Below are 16,044 nucleotides of genomic sequence, written 5' to 3' on the forward strand. Positions count from 1 at the left end.
GTGAAGTCCGGGAGTTGGTGATGGACAGGGAGGCCTGGCGTGCTGCAATTCATGGGGTCACAAAGAGTCAGACACGACTGAGCAACTGAACTGAACTGGGGTGGAAGAGGGTAGGTGAGGATGACTATGTTGTTATTAAAAACTCCTTCTGAAAATTTTTGTCAAAATTTGTGTGAAATTTGTAGAAATGTCATATACTCGGTATTCTATGAGCAGAATTTTACTTCATTGTCTCTATTTATATACTTTCTATAATGTGCCCATGTAACTTTTATAAATAAAAGTTATTTATATTATTTTAGTTATTATGGTTTTCAAGTTTCATAATAAGTGCAAAGTTTTCATAAGGGAGTAAAACCTCACTATTAAAGGACTTTTTTTAAGCAATAAGTAATTGCTACAAGTCTTGCTTCTAACTTCATTTTGGCTTGGATTCTTAGATCATTTTTTTCTTCAAAATATCATTTCGATAGGGCTGTCATTTCCAAAAACAAACGACAGCAAAGCTCCCCTGTCTGTGACCGTTAACAAAGTGCCTAAGGCGGTCTGCATGCCTCTTTTCTAGCGTCAGAAGCAAACCTTTTGGGACCAAAGGCTATATTTTTCTACATAAAAAATATTTGAAACCTCATAAATGATTAGCAAATGGGGGAAATATCATAACTAATATGAGCTAGTTAGGGGTTCATATTATCAATTAAAAAAAAATACCTTAAAGCAAAGGAAATAAACAAAATATCATCTCCTGGTCCTGCCCATGACCCCACTGCCAGGTTTATGCAGCTTCTAATGCACTTTCATACAGTTTTATTTCTCTTAAATGTTCAAATTCTTTAACATTTAGGAGGCATTTGGGATGCAAGGCCTTTAAATCTGTTGAAGTACTACTATGTTGTCTCTAAAGTATTATTCCAGTAGGTTTTTCTTTTTAATGTGAGATTTTAAATTGTTAATTTAATAGCAAGGAAAATAATGCTGATTTTAAGTGTAATTATTATCATCACCATTGTTATCATTACTATGCTTTTGTTTTTATTTAGAAACAGCAGAGTGAGTGTATTTTTATAGACCTCTGCTGGAAAGCCATTAGTGGCATCTCACTCACAGCATAACCCAAAGTCCTCACCAGGACCCCAGCCTCTGGCTCCATCGCTTAAATGATCTCACTCTGCTCCAGTGGCTCAGATCTTCATGTCGTTTCTTGAACATCTTAGGTACTTGCGACCTCAGGGCCTTTGCACTTGCTTTTCACCTCTTGGAATGTCTGCACAGACAGCTCCCTTATTTCCATCAAGTTTTTACACACAAAAGCTACCATCAAGTTAGAATTCCCTTGGCACCTATCCAAAATGCCCAACCTTCCATCCCTGCCATTTCACAGTCCGTTTTGTTGCTTTGTTATCTCCTTAACATTTATCTCAGTCTTAACATTCCCAGGTGGGTCAGTGGTAAAGAACCTCCTGCCAGTGCAGGAGATTTGGGCTCAATCCCTGGATTGGGAAGATCCCCTGGAAGAGGAAATGGCAACCCACTCCAGTGTTCTTGCCTGGGAAATCCCATGGACAGAGAAGCCTGGCAGGCTCCAGTCCATGGGGTCGCAAAAGAGTCTGACACAACTTAGCTATTAAAACAACAACATTCTATGTGCTTGCATGCTAAGTCGTCTTTGTCAAGTCCAACTCTGTGCAACCCCATGAACTGTAGCCCGCCAGGCTCCTCTGTCTATGGAATTCTTCAAGCAAGAATACTGGAATGGGTTGCCATTTCCTTCTCCAGAACATTATATATATTGCCCGTTTTTCCATTCTCTATATTTTACATATGTTTTCCCTAAGCAAGCTTTATTTGAGCAGAAATTTCTGACTTTTTTGTTAATAGCTCTCCTTTCAGCACATAAAACACTGCCTGATCACAGTAGATATTTAGTGTATTCAATGAGTGCAGATAGTTACTGAGATTTATCAAGTGCTAGGCACTGTGCTGGAGAAGGCAATGGCACCCCACTCCAGTACTCTTGCCTGGCAAATCCCACCGACTGAGGAGCCTGGTAGGCTGCAGTCCATGGGGTCGCTAGGAGTCAGACACGACTGAGCGACTTCACTTTCACTTTTCACTTTCATGCATTGGAGAAGGAAATGGCAACCCACTCCAATGTTCTTGCCTGGAGAATCCCAGGGACCAGGGAGCCTGGTGGGCTGCCGCCTCTGGGGTTGCACAGAGTCGAACACGACTGAAGCGACTTAGCAGCAGAAGCAGACATTGTGCTAATGCTGTTGTAAGCATCATTTTATTTAATCCATATGGTAATGTTAGATAGGGTCTATTTTATCCTCATAGACAACCAGTAAAAACCCATGAAACCGATGTCACAGCTTAAGACTTAGAGAGCTGGGTGAGTAACTCGGCCAAGTCTCATAGCAAGTGAGAGAAACAGAACCAGAAGTGATTTCATGCCTGTCTGATTTCAAAGCTGGGCTCTTCATGTCCAACTGGTGACTGACCATCTATTTAGTGGAATAAATTCACTTAGGATTCTATTTGTTGTTAAAGAGCAGACTTTTTTTAATTTAATTTTTTTATTTTTTATTTGGCTGTGCTCTGACTTTTCTCTAGTTGTGGTGAGCGGGGACTCCTCTCTAGTTGCAGAGCACAGACTTCAGGGCACACAGCCTTCAGTAGCTGGGGCATGTGGGCTCGGTAATTGTGGCTCACGAATTCTAGAGCACAGGCTCAGTAGTTGTGGCGCATGGCTTGGTTACTCCATAGCATGTGGGATCTCTCAAACCAGGGGTCAAACCTGTGTCTCCTGCGTTGGCAGACGGATTCTTTACCACTAAGCCACCAGGGAAGCCCCAGGAGACTTTTTAAAACATAAAAATAATAAGAGTTCAGTAGTTTAGGAACATAAAACCTCATGAATAGTGTTTGATGAAAATAAGCCAAAGGCACAGTTATGTTTTTACATAATTTGTTTTGTCTGTGTGTCTTTTTCTTTTACTTATATTTTGAGTCTTATTGAGATGTAATTAACATACAGCATCAATTAAACTGTAAGTTTAAGGTGTACAGCATAATGACTTGACTTGTATTATGACATATTTATTCCAATATATTTAGTTAACATCCAGCATCTTATATAGATATAAAAAGAAAAAAAATAAAAATGATTTTTTCCCTTGTGATGAGAACTCATAGAATCTAACCTCATATATAATATTTTTAAATTGCAGAAAATACTGGGAAATTCTCAGGAAAATTATAATAAAGTACATCACTACAAGTATGGTCATAATTGTTGTAATGTTACTATAGGTAAGATGTAGTAACAGTTCATTCATCAGATGTACCAGACAGATATTTATCAGTGTATATCATTTTTAAAAATCTGCTCCTCTTATGTCTCCCATCTCCTTTTCAGACCCGCCACCTGTGCTTCGTGTTGATGACCGGCAGAGGCTCGCGAGGGAGCGGCGTGAGGAGCGGGAGAAGCAGCTAGGTATGTCCCTTTCAAAGACACTGTTGTTGAAATGTTACTTTTTCCCCCCTAGGATAATGGATACTTAACATTAAGCAAACAGACATTTCTATAATAGCCATGCTCTCTTGCATGCCTTTATGAGTTTTGCTGATGGATTGGGAGACAGAATTTAGAATGTGATATAAACATAGAACCAAATTTTTACCCACAATGAAGTCCAGCCCAAGATTAGGGAGATTTTCATTTCTTGGTGTAAGACAGTTTCATCTGACACTGGAGGAATGTATGTATGAGAGGCATGATGGCTCAGCTTACATTTTACAACTTAAAAAATACCAGGAGAGTAAGCATAGGGTTCTTTTTATGTGCCAGTTATGAGACTGTTAGTGCTAGGGCACTCACTGCTTTCCACGTTAAAAAGAACACTGCTGCTGAATTTATAGACAGATGCTACCAGTATGCTGCCAGGAAAAACACAAGACCTGAGCTGCAATGTCTGACTTTTCTTTTGTTACCCAAGGCCCTTGCAAAAGTTTAAGAACTGCAGTATTTGCCACACGATCAGCTAGAAAGCTGGGTCACGGGACTAGATGATCAGGAAGCCAAGATCCAAGCACTCAGCGATCATCTTCTAGAGCATTGAGCAAGGATATTGGTGCCAGCTCCTCCTTTGCCTGAATGTCCATTTATGCAAAGTTTGCCAAGACAGGATATTCTCTTTATGTGCCTTGGAAAGATGAAATGTCTAGTCATGTGTCTCAGTGTTTCCAGGGTGTCTGATATTTTAAAACCAGAACTGACTTAGGTTGTCACAATCTTTCCAGTGGATGACTTATAACTTTTCTAAAGTTCTACTGCATTTTATAAGAGTTAGTGTTTCAATTGGAGAACCTAGCCCCATATCCCATCTCTGATTATTTGTATTCAAGAACCCAGATTTGTGAGGTTCATTGGAAGCTGGTTTTCCAAAGTCTGTTGACATTGTTTACATTCTTTGAACCCAGGCCTCTTTCTCTCCCTTGCCATCATGGTCATGTGAGGTTATTTCTTCTGATGCCAAGGTTTTTCCAACACAAATTTCAATGACTTGCTGGAAGTTAACAAGCTGCATTTCTCTGTGTTTAAAGTTTGTGCCTACGCTTGAAGTTCCCCACCTCTGGGAGGTCTCCTTCCAGCCACTGGTTCCTGGAGAACAGGGCTACCTGTGGCGTGTTCCACTCCTCTCTGCTTGGAGTGCTGTGCAGTCTGGATTTCTTCCTTTTATGAACTGTGCCTACTGCTCCCCAGGCAAGGTCAGTTTGACAAGTGGATCAGAACTGAGAGGGAAAGAAAGGCAGAGCTACAGAAGCAAGAAGAGATTCCAGATGAGCATAAAGCAACAGGCTGCTGCTCCAGAAAGTGGAAGTGAAGTCGCTCAGTCGTGTCCGACTTTTTGCAACCCTATGGGTTGTAGCCTACCAGGCTTCTCTGTCCATGGGATTTTCCAGGCAAGAGTACTAGAGTGGGTTGCCTTTTCCTTCTCCAGGGGATCTTCCCAACCCAGGGATCAAACCCAGGTCTCCTGCACTGCGGGCAGATGCTTTATCCTCTGAGCCACCAGGGAAGCTGCTCCAGGGTGGTTGGTATTTACACTCTGGTTTTGAATCCATCCAAACAGGGAAAAGCACTCTCCCCCATCCACCCCATCCCTGTCGGGTTAGGCTTCACCCTATTAAATATCTCCTTACCATCCCAGTGTGGATTCATAGCTGCCTGAGTTAAAGGAGCTCCATAGGGTGAGGAGACTATTCCTTTATGATTTAAATCCCATCAAGAATTAGCTTTTACACCTTAACTCATGTCTTTCCATTCGGGTTTCTTTGTCTTTCAAATCCAGGTGTTACTAGTTTTATCATGGAAAGCATGATTATGCTGGTCACACAATAATGATTTCCCTTCTTATGCTATAAAGTTGTATAGCTCTGAACCTGCAGATTCCCTCTGTAAGTTGCCTTGCTTAATCTGTTAAGTGGCTGGGTTTCTTCTTAATATATAACCCCATATTTTAAAGCATATTTCAGACCATACATCAGTGGTGTAGAACGTGCATCATTAATTTATATATTTTAAGACTGCTATTTGCCAGGCATATAGCATATTTGCTATATGCGAAAAAGATGAATAAAGGTTGAGACCCAGCCCTCCAGGGTTAGCTGCAGTCTAGTGGGAGGTGGGAGAGGGTAGATAAACACACAGCAATTCTAATAGAGGATGGTATTGAAGGAGTGCACACATGGGGCATTGAGAACCCACAGAAGAACCTAGCCCAGTCTGGGGATGTCAGGGACCACCTGAGCTTCCAGCTAGAGGATGAACAGAGTCATCCAGGGAACTAGAAGAGATGGGGACTGCAGAGCAGTGGTGCGAGGACAGGTGGCAAAAGGGGATTTGGTAACAGATCCAACATCTGTTCATCATCAGATTAATATATGGGTCAAAGTAAAGTTCAAATTATTATATTATCCTGTGGTCACAACTTATTTGGTGAGCTAGTAGCTCAGAAAATAAAGCATCTGCCTGCAATGCGGGAAACCTGGGTTCTATCCCTGGGTCAGGAAGATCCCCTGGAGAAATATTCTTGCCTGGAAAATCCCATGGATGGAGGAGCCTGGTAGGCTCCAGACCATGGGGTTGCTAAGAGTCGAGCACAACTGAGCGACTAGCACACCCAGCGTATTCTAGGCTTTGTTTTTCTTCCTTCTTACCCCTGCTATATTTAATACTACAGTTTCCTTACTTTTGATCTCTTCTCTTGTTGTTGACAGCCATAGTTTTAATGAAGTAGCATTTTATTTATTGTATTTATATTTTATTTTGCTCTGCACTTTTATTTTTATGTTCTTATTTTTCCTGCATTAATTGTATTTCCTTTTAAAATTTTAAACCAATGTGTTTTGGCCTCTTCTTTTCCACTTAAGTTCTCTGAGTAGAAATTAATCTTCAGAAATACACAAACATGGAAACGTGGCCTTACGTTTGTGAAGAGTCATCTAAAACCTAGCATCTGATTTAAGCTGTGCCTTAGAATACAAAAGGGCTATTTCTAAAAGATTTTAGTACTAAGAGAAGATCAAAGGGCATCTGATAAACTACCCATAAACTGTTAGCAGAAACTATGATGGCAGCGGAATAGTGTTTTTTAAAAAATGGCAGGTAGGGTGGAGGAGTGGCTATTATCTCAAAGATCTTTGGAGTGTGCTTTTTGAAAACACAAAAGCAGTTGATAATATCAACTGTTACCAAGCTTTCAAAGTTTAAAGCTTTCCAAGTATAAAGGAAAAAAAAGAATACATCTCAGAAATTCCAACAAAGCAAAGTTGAAAGCAATTGGCTGGTGAGATTCATTATTTACTGTTGAATGTAGGCTGAAATTAATATTGAAGTCATTGAAGTTTTTTTTTTAAGACCACATTTTAAAAAGCAAAGTAGAAAGAAGGAGAATAAAGATCTTTGCTTTGGGTGACATGTCATGTCTGTATTGTTTTGCAAACAGAGGGTCTGTTAATAACTTTCTGTGGGTTAAATCTCTGAGTCATGCTTTAATGCATTGTGATAGGATTATGTCATGTGGCCTGCTGTTTCTACATTATCCTTCAATTTATCACATAAAATCAGGCATAATTCTTGAAGTGAGGGACTGTTCTGTTCATTTGGTTGGGCATATATACTCTGAAAGCTTTATTTTTCTGCCTTAAAAGGTTTTCTCATGAAGAAATGTCCTCAACTAGTCTATTTCATTTGACTCTAATTCAGGTCATTCCTTCAAACTTCTCTCTTGACTTCTGCATATTTTTTACCATCTCTCTTCTAAGCTTTAATTTTGTTTTTTTCCTGGGCTAGGTGGGGAGAATTGTATTTGTTCTCATGATTTCTACTCTCCTGTGTTGATATTATGGGTTCCACATTCCCAACTCACTCTTTAAGGTAGTAGATGCTTTCCTATCGTCTAATACTCAATCAACTTCTATACAGTAAGTTGTCCATCGACTTTCACTCCTCTGAGTCATTGCTGTGTACCAGTCAGTTGCACCAATATGCCTTCCACCCTTCCCCACCCCCACAGCATTATTTTTCAGGTCTTTTTTTTTTTTTTTTTTTTAATACTTTCTGCTGCTCCTGGAGGCACTGGCATCTTTCTGACTCCCGGCCTTAACTACTGAATCTTTTGCAGGATAAAAAGTTCTCTTCCCGGTGGTCCAGTGCTGTGCACTGCCTAGTCTCCACGCTGGCCTGTTGAGCCACTTGTAGGGCCTACTGGTCAGTCTGGACTCAGCCTAGTCTTCTAGCGGTGGCTTCAGGTTTGTAGGTGGAGGTTGCCTCACAGCCTGTCCCTAAACCCACATAGTCACAGGTCCAGTGCTCCTCTGTCTTCAACAGAGGGCTCAGATCCTTGCCTTTAAATTTGCTGCTTCTGCTATCATCCTACTGCAGACTTTAATAAATTTGGACTTTAGTTACCCAAAAGTGTCTCACTGACCTACTTGGTCCATCTGTCACATTCAGTACCAGTCCTTCTTTTTGAAGCCTTCCTAGTTTTTATGATCGTTTCCCTCTTGGAAACTCTCATTTTCTTACTATATATTGTACCTTGCATAACTATCATGTTTTAGCTGTTTTGTATGTTATTGAACTTGTCTAGTGGGACTTTATAGAACGTTCTAATTGTATATATTTCAAGCTTTTAAAGAATATGGTCATAGTCTTCTAATTCTTTTTATCCCAGTACATAGGGCTAAATATAAAACAGGTGCATAATTTTATGACTATCCTCAAGCCTTTAATTAAATACTAATAATATTATTAATAATAATCATGTTAATTGAGCACTGACTATGGGTAAAGCAATGTTCTAAGCACTTCACTCTGTATTATCCCGTTTAGGAGCAAATTAACACAATGGTTGTACTTTCTGTTGTGTAAGCCTGCCATAGTTGCTGATGTAAGTTATTTTATGCATTGTCTTTTATTTTTTTAAAAATGCAATGGGATAATTTAGCTTAAGGAAGGAACTGGACCCTTTTTTCTTTCTGCCGTATCAGCTGTTTATGTACAGGGTCACCAAGATCCATGTTTACATTCTGCAGCAAATGGCAATACTGTTACACAGAAAGCAGTCCCTGTGCTTTGTATTCAGGTGGTGGGTTTTTTCAGGTTTCAGAGCTGGGCACATACGCAGCTCTCGTGTAGAGGACGAGCCTTTCTGCTTCCACATACAAGCAGGGTATGTGCATGCTGTGCTCACTGTCCACTTGACATAGAACCAGAGGGTAAAGGTAAGTGTTGGAGCAGATTCTGACATCTTTCTGAAAATACTTTGTGGCATTGACCGTTTGTTAACCTTGGAGTCATTAAGAGTCTGTAAGAACTTGGAATAGATCCTGGTTACTAACCTGTCTTCTAAAACATCTGCAAGAATCAAAGCATGTGAAATTTATGTAATATAAATTTTTGACTTTAGTAAAGTAATACCACCACCACTACCACCACCTCCTTTTTAAGAAGCTATTTCATGCTATTTTAATTCACGTATTCATTCACCTAGTATTTGATATGGGGTCACTATTGAGCTGGAAATCCTGGGGCTATTGAAGTGAAAGATCAATTTTCTAACCTCCTAGAACTTACATTGCTATGCCCTCCACCTGGAATATTTGGCCTGAGAGATGCATGTAAATAATTTTCTCTCCTCCTTCAGGTATTGTTTAAATGCCATCTCTTTAGTGATGCCTTCCCTGGCCATCTTCCTCAGATTTGCAGCTCCCCAAACTAGCAACCTCTATTTTTCTCCATGTCATTTGCAACATCTAAACATGTATATATTGATATTCTACTTGTTTATTGTCTTGTCTGCCTTCACTGGAATATAAGCTTATTATAAGAAAGGACTTATGTCATTTTTTTAACTTCTGTAGCCTAGTATCTAGAAAAGTGCCTGGCACATAGTTGATGTCTAACAGCTGTTGGTTGAATGGTAAGCGAATAGTCTGTGCATTTCAATGTATGTGCCGCAGGTATACTGCAAATTAGTTAGATATTACCAAATTATCAGGTAATATCTGTCCTTATAAATCCAGTCAAACAAGTCTGAAAATCTCATTCTTAAGCAGTTTCTCAGTTATTTGAACAAGGACACAAAGATAATCTATATAATGGTTGTACCTTGAAACTACTTGGTCTTCATATATGTTATGAAACTAATAATCCTACAGTGTGCTGACAAATTCTAAGGAATATATGAGGAATATTGAGCAGGCAAGTAGTCTTCTGTGTTTAGGAAGATATAAGATTTCCCTTTTTGAAGGTGATACAGATTAAGTTTGAGGTAAGACTCTGATGCTGGGAGGGATTGGGGGCAGGAGGAGAAGGGGACGACAGAGGATGAGATGGCTGGATGGCATCACTGACTCGATGGACGTGAGTCTCAGTGAACTCCGGGAGTTGGTGATGGACAGGGAGGCCGGCGTGCTGCGATTCATGGGGTCTCAAAGAGTCAGACACGACTGAGCGACTGATCTGATCTGATCTCATCTGATCTGTTGGATCAGAGGCTTTTGAGAGTCTGTAAAATCATGAAAGATTATCAGTGAATTGTATGATTGACTCCTATAGCTCATGAAGAAAAAAATTAAATTTCTCAACTCTCTCATTCAGTTCATTCATATTGGGTTTTGTGGCTAAGTTCAAAGCTGTGCAAGATATCTGTCAGAATGTAATATATTAGAAACAACCATAAGATAATACAAAAAAGATTTTGACGTTCAATTAGATTATATTTGCCTTGTTTCTCAGATAAATTCACCAGACTTTCTTGCCCCTCCAGTCATAACTTTTCTGCTTTGCCTCTCTTCCTACTCCCAGTTTCAGCGTGTTGTCAACTCAGGGGCAGCAGTGTTACTAAGAGTGTGGTCAAGACATACATGATCATTTCAATCTGGCTTAGAATGTTCGTCTCAAAAATGTTGATAGAGTAGAATTAATTAGTAAACAACCAGTGATGCTGTACTCTGATTAGAATCACAAGTGAAATTGTCCCTGGTTTCATACTTCACATTATCATTGCTAGACATATAAGGAAGTCACTGGTTTTGACAAAACTGTCCTCAGTACATACACACACACACACACACACACACACACACACACCCAAAAACCCAGACTTTGGGCTTCAGGCAAGCAGTCTTTCTAGTCCAAATATATGCTGGATAAGACTTTGACAGATCTGTGGTCATCTGTGGCTTTTGGTTTCCTAAAGTTGTCTCTTGATGAATAGAGAGTACAAAATCTCTCAAGGCTGCCAGGCAGGTTGTGAACAGTCAAGGGTCAGAGTACATGTGAGTGGGAGGGATGCGGACATGAGCGCATACTGCAGCACTACATCAGGAGTCAGGCACAGGACTGGGAAGAATAAACGCTTGTTGTGGAATGGATTAAGTAACTCACAGGCTGAAGCTTTAACATCAGGTGAATCACTGTGACTAAGCAGCCATTATTTATTTCTCCCAAGTTTACTTTGCCTGTAAAGCTCACAGTCTTAAAGCCTGAAAAGTAAGGGGTCTTGTAAACGGATGATGAAGGCCAAGAGTGATGTGAGAAAATCAGGATCTTCACGTTGGGTGCCCACTTTCTCCCGGTCTAGAGGAGGAGCCTTAGTCATGGGAAGTATTCCCAATCCTGCCTTTTAGCATAATGGTTCCTTGTTTGTTTGTAGAGTCAGACAGTCCAGAGTTTGGATTCCAGTCCCCCCGCTGACTTACTGTGAGACCTCAAGCAGGTTACTTCCCTTCTCTGTAAGTTTAATAGCAGTGTCTCCCTTGCCAGGTGGCTGTGAAGGTAAAGCCTATAAATCACTGGTGTCAGCATAAAGAGCTGAGCACAGCTCACCATGACGACTGTGATGATAAAGGTGAGGATGGCAGGTCAGGTGACTCCAGAGACTGGCTGACATGCCTGGGACTGGAGAAACCAATGCTTCTGAGCTTCGGGGACGCAGAGATAGAGGGGCATTTGTGCTTCCTGGTCGAGTAGGCTGGGCTCAGTAAGACAGTGAGGGAAGAGGATGGCAACATTTTTGGAGGAGTAAAAGTAGATTAGGGTCGAGGCAGTGAAAGTCCGAGGACAATCATTGCTTTGTGTGCTTTAGCAAAACTCTATTGACTTAAGCCTAGCTAAACACTCCATTGAGCCTAGCTCTGAAGATAAGAAGTCCTGGCACAGTGCTGCTCTCCCGTCTCAAAAGAAAATGTCTTTCACAGGTATAAGCACCTCAGCTCTGCTCTAGCAGCTCAATCTCATTAGTCCACCACTGTGTCCAGGGATGAAGACAGTAGGAAGTCCCCTCAGGCAGGAGATGCAGCGTAGTGGGTATCCTACAAGGTCACCTTTGTTACCAGGCAGTTCTCCAGCGTAATATTCAAATGAGAGGACAGTGGAAAACAGTTTAAATGACTGGTTGAAAAGGCTTTGAATTAACACTAAGGCTCAATATAAATCATTTTGCTTGGAGGTCATATAACCCTTTAATTCCTTAGCTCATTCCTCATCAGACTTACTTTAATCATTTGCTAAACTAGTCATTGTTTTATGTGGGGAAAGACTCAGAAACATGTAAGAGCAGAGTAATTACCATCTGGCGTACAGGTAGGAGTGCAGAGGAACTATGGGAGTGACCTTGGTGCCAGGGAAGGCTTTTCAGAGGAAGAGCCGTTTGACCTAGAACTTGAATGATGACTGAAGTTTGACTGGTGGGAAGAGGTATTTGGGGCAGGGGTAGCACATAAAAATGTAGAGGATCATATGGTCAGTCAAAGGAGCTGAACTGGGGGACAGGGGGCACTAACAGATCCTCAAGCAGGACTATGACATTAGGTTTTGTTTGGGAGTGGGGCCAGTGGCAGGGGGAGGGAGATGTCTGAGAACAGTATGCAGGATGGTTGTGAAGAGGAAATAGACTAAACCCCAGGAGTAAGAAAAAAATGAAGGCTTAAATCCAATTGAGTCGGAAGGATGAGAGAGAAGACACTAAATTCTGATGTAAAATGAGAAGGTCAGTTGTGGAAGTGTTGAGTTGGGTTGGAACATCCATGAAGGAGAAATTGAGGGTGACTCCAAGAGATCTTCGTAAACTATTGGGAGGTCATGTATCTGCTTTCAGAGTGGAGAAGGCGGATCAGGTTCTGGTTTGAGGTAGAGATAATGAATAAGGTTATGTGATGGATCTGACCAGGAAATTCAAGAGGAAATTTTAAACGGGCAGTTGTGAATTTGGAGGAAGTATTGTAGGGTAACTGAAAGTACAGGCTTTACAATCAGAGCTGAATTATAATTTCAACTCTTCCTCTTTTAGACACTGTGATCCTGGGAGAGCTATTTAACTCCTTTGGGTTTTTTTTTTATTATTATTTCATTTTATCTTTACTGCCAGACAAAATGGAATTATTATTCCACATTTATTACAATTTTGTTTTCATTTGCCTGATAGCTTTTGTTCATTCATTATTTTATGATTTTTTTTAACACTTTGTTTTAGGTTTGTTTCTTTTAAACAACATGTTGTTGTTCAGTTGCTCAGTTGTGTCCTGCTCTTTGTGACCCCATGGACTGCAGCATGTCCGGCTTCAACATAACTTGGGCGTTTCAGATTTTGGCCTGGTCTAAAAGTCTCAATCTTAACTAATAGGCTTAGTTTTATTCCTTTTAAACTTTCTTTTTTCCCCCTGCGATGGTAGGGGTAGGGTTGGTGGTGTGGAGGTGTAGAGGTTACATGTATTGAGTCCCTACTGTGTACCTGGCACTCGCTGAACACTTTATATGTTACCGTGGGCTCATCTGGCAACTCTGGCGGGAGGACGGTTGGAGGTAACAAGGAGTCCCTCTGTAATGGGAGTGGTGGGAGGAGGGGAGCTCAGGTTCCTGTGAAGCCAGAGCTGCTGCTCTATCCAGTACCCTTTCACTTCAAACTCCTTTTAGTTCAGGAGTCACTGTTGCTTTAGTACAAGAGTCAAGTTTCTAAATAGAGTCCAGGTTGACAGTGGATTTCCCCTTTGTGTGTCACTGACCAGCTGTTACAGGGTCACTGAAGTATAACCTTGGTGGCAGCAGCTCAGGGATGGGACTGGATTGTTCATGTCCAGGGGCCACAATGGGTTTTCATTTCATTTTTATATTATGATCTCAGAGTCCAGGAGAAAATCCTAACGTCACAAGAGCAAAGGTTAATGATATTCATCACAGGTCCTTTTTGGACATGTTATTCATTCATAGAGCTCTGTGAAATTAGTGATCGTTAATGATTTAAATACTGAATGAGTTGTTATATAGTCTGTTCATACTGCCATAGCAGACTACCATAGAGTGCATGGCTTAAACAACAAATTGTTTTTTCTTAACAATTCCAGACGCTGGAAAGTTTACGATCAAGGCTCTGGTAGGCTTCCATTCCTGATGAGAGCTCTCTTCCTGGCTCATGGATGGCTGCTTTGTTCTCACCTGGTCTGTCTTCTGAGCATGAAAAGAGAGGAGAGGGAGCTCCCTGGTGTCTCTTTTTATAAGGGAGTAATCATTTGAAAAGACCCTGATGCTAGGAAAGATTGAAGGTGGGAGGAGAAGGGGATGACAGAGGATGAGATGGTTGGATGGCATCACCAACTGGATGGACATGAGTTTGAGTAAACTCCAGGAGTTGGTGATGGATAGGGAGGAATTTGGTGCTGCAATTCATGGGGTTGCAAAGAGTCGGACACAACTGAGTGACTGAACTGAACTGAAACCTGTTGGATTAGGTCCCTACCCTTATGACCTCATATAATCATGACCATCTCCTGAAGGCCTTAGCTCCAGATACAGTCACTTTGGGCAATAGAGATTCAGTGTACAAATTGCTGGGAGAGGAGACACAGTTCAGGCCATAGCAAGTGTTGATTTCTTTTTCTTATGCTCAGAAGCCTCATTTCTTAATGAGAAAATACAAAACTTTGATATTATATATCATCCACAGGGAATATTTTAAGTAACTAAACCTCTTAGGATAAGTTAGCTTTCAGTTCTTACTAAAATATTGAAATCTTTTATGCATTATCCTTCTGTTTAAAGGGTCACAGGATCTGTACTTGGTAAAAATCCTGGTGCTCACCACCATTCTCTGCAATAATATGAAACCATTGTTTGCTATTTCACAATTATTTGCCTGTTCTCTGTATGACTGTGTAAAGATGACAATTATTCAAGAAGGCACTGCAATAGGATCTCCACTTCCTGGTAGAAAATAGAAGTGGAAGTTAAGAGTTTGATAAAGGAATGCTCTTCATTTAAAAGATTATTTGGGATAAAACTGTTATTGTTATAATATCTAGCTCTGTTTTGATTGATAGCGCACTACCTTGAATTTTCTGAATTGAAATTATGGTGACAAATTTGGCAATAATGGCTAATATTTATTGAATGCTTACCAAGTGCTGAGAACTGTTCTAACTGTGTTAGGTGTAATGCTTCTTTTAATCCTCACAGTAAACATTATGAGAAGGCCCCATATTTAGCCACAATTTACCCTGACACAAGTGAGGAGTAAGGAAGTTAAGTAATTTGCCTAAGACCACACAGTTAAGGGTGAATGAGTCAAGAAGTACAATTGTTCGCAATAAATCAGGAAGTAATTGTTAAGGCCCTTGCTTATACACAAGTTGTGAAAAACACTATCTGTGTATGTGCACTCAGTGATGTCTGACTCTTTGTGACCCCATGGACTGTAACTCACCAGGTTACTCTGTCCATGGAATTTTCCAGGCAAGAATACTGGAGTGGGTTGCCATTTCCTTTTCCAGGGGGTCTTCCAGACCCAGGGATCGGACCTGTGTCTCTTTCATCTCCTGCATTGGCAGGCAGGTTCTTTATCAGCTGAGCCACTGGGGAAGCCCTGAAAAACACTATAGTGAATGGGAGGAAAAGGAAGGGAAATAGTCACTTGCTACACAGAAATCAGAATATAAGAAATGCTTAAGTTTGTGGTAGAAGTCATAAGACCTGTGTTGAGCCTGGAAGAGATGAAACTTCTGGAGAAGTTAAGAGCGGTCCTCCATATGCCATCATGGATCACCTGGGATCAACATAACCTAGGAGGTTTGTTTAAAATGCAGATTGCTAGGCCTCATCCTGGGAGTAGTAAAAATGAATGAGGGTTAGAATCCAGCAATCTGGCTTTTATGAGACTACTGCCTTAAAGGATGACTGTTTGGACTGAAACAAGGATAGCAACTTTCCCAACAACCACAACCTCGGGAGCAAAGAGATGGGGGAGGTATGGTTTGTTTGAAAGCTGCAGTAAGGCCAAAGGCCTCTAGGGAGAATGAAGGGGCCAGGTTGAGGTAGGACTTATTTCACTTAGCATAATATTCTCTGGGTTCATCTGTGTTGTCACAATGGCAAGATTTCATGATTTTTTATGGCTGAGTGATATCCCATGGCCTGTGCTTACCACATCTTCTTTATCCACTCATCTATTGATACAGACACTTACGTTGCTTCGATGACTTGGC

At 40.8% G+C, this 16,044-nt stretch overlaps 1 protein-coding gene across 5 annotated transcripts in view; it reads left to right on the top strand.

The window, feature by feature from the left end:
- The window catches only part of MAP7 (microtubule-associated protein 7), a 110,512-nt gene that overhangs the window by 46,318 nt on the left and 48,150 nt on the right, over nucleotides 1-16,044 (top strand). For all 5 annotated transcript variants that reach the window (XM_010844235.1, XM_010844236.1, XM_010844234.1 and 2 more), the window contains exon 3: nucleotides 3,419-3,496. In XM_010844235.1, coding sequence (XP_010842537.1) covers nucleotides 3,419-3,496 — 78 coding nt within the window. The remainder of the gene's footprint in view (nucleotides 1-3,418; nucleotides 3,497-16,044) is intronic.

The sequence above is a fragment of the Bison bison genome, unplaced genomic scaffold (genome assembly GCF_000754665.1).
Source record: "Bison bison bison isolate TAMUID 2011002044 unplaced genomic scaffold, Bison_UMD1.0 scf7180017864198, whole genome shotgun sequence".
Taxonomy (NCBI): domain Eukaryota; kingdom Metazoa; phylum Chordata; class Mammalia; order Artiodactyla; family Bovidae; genus Bison; species Bison bison.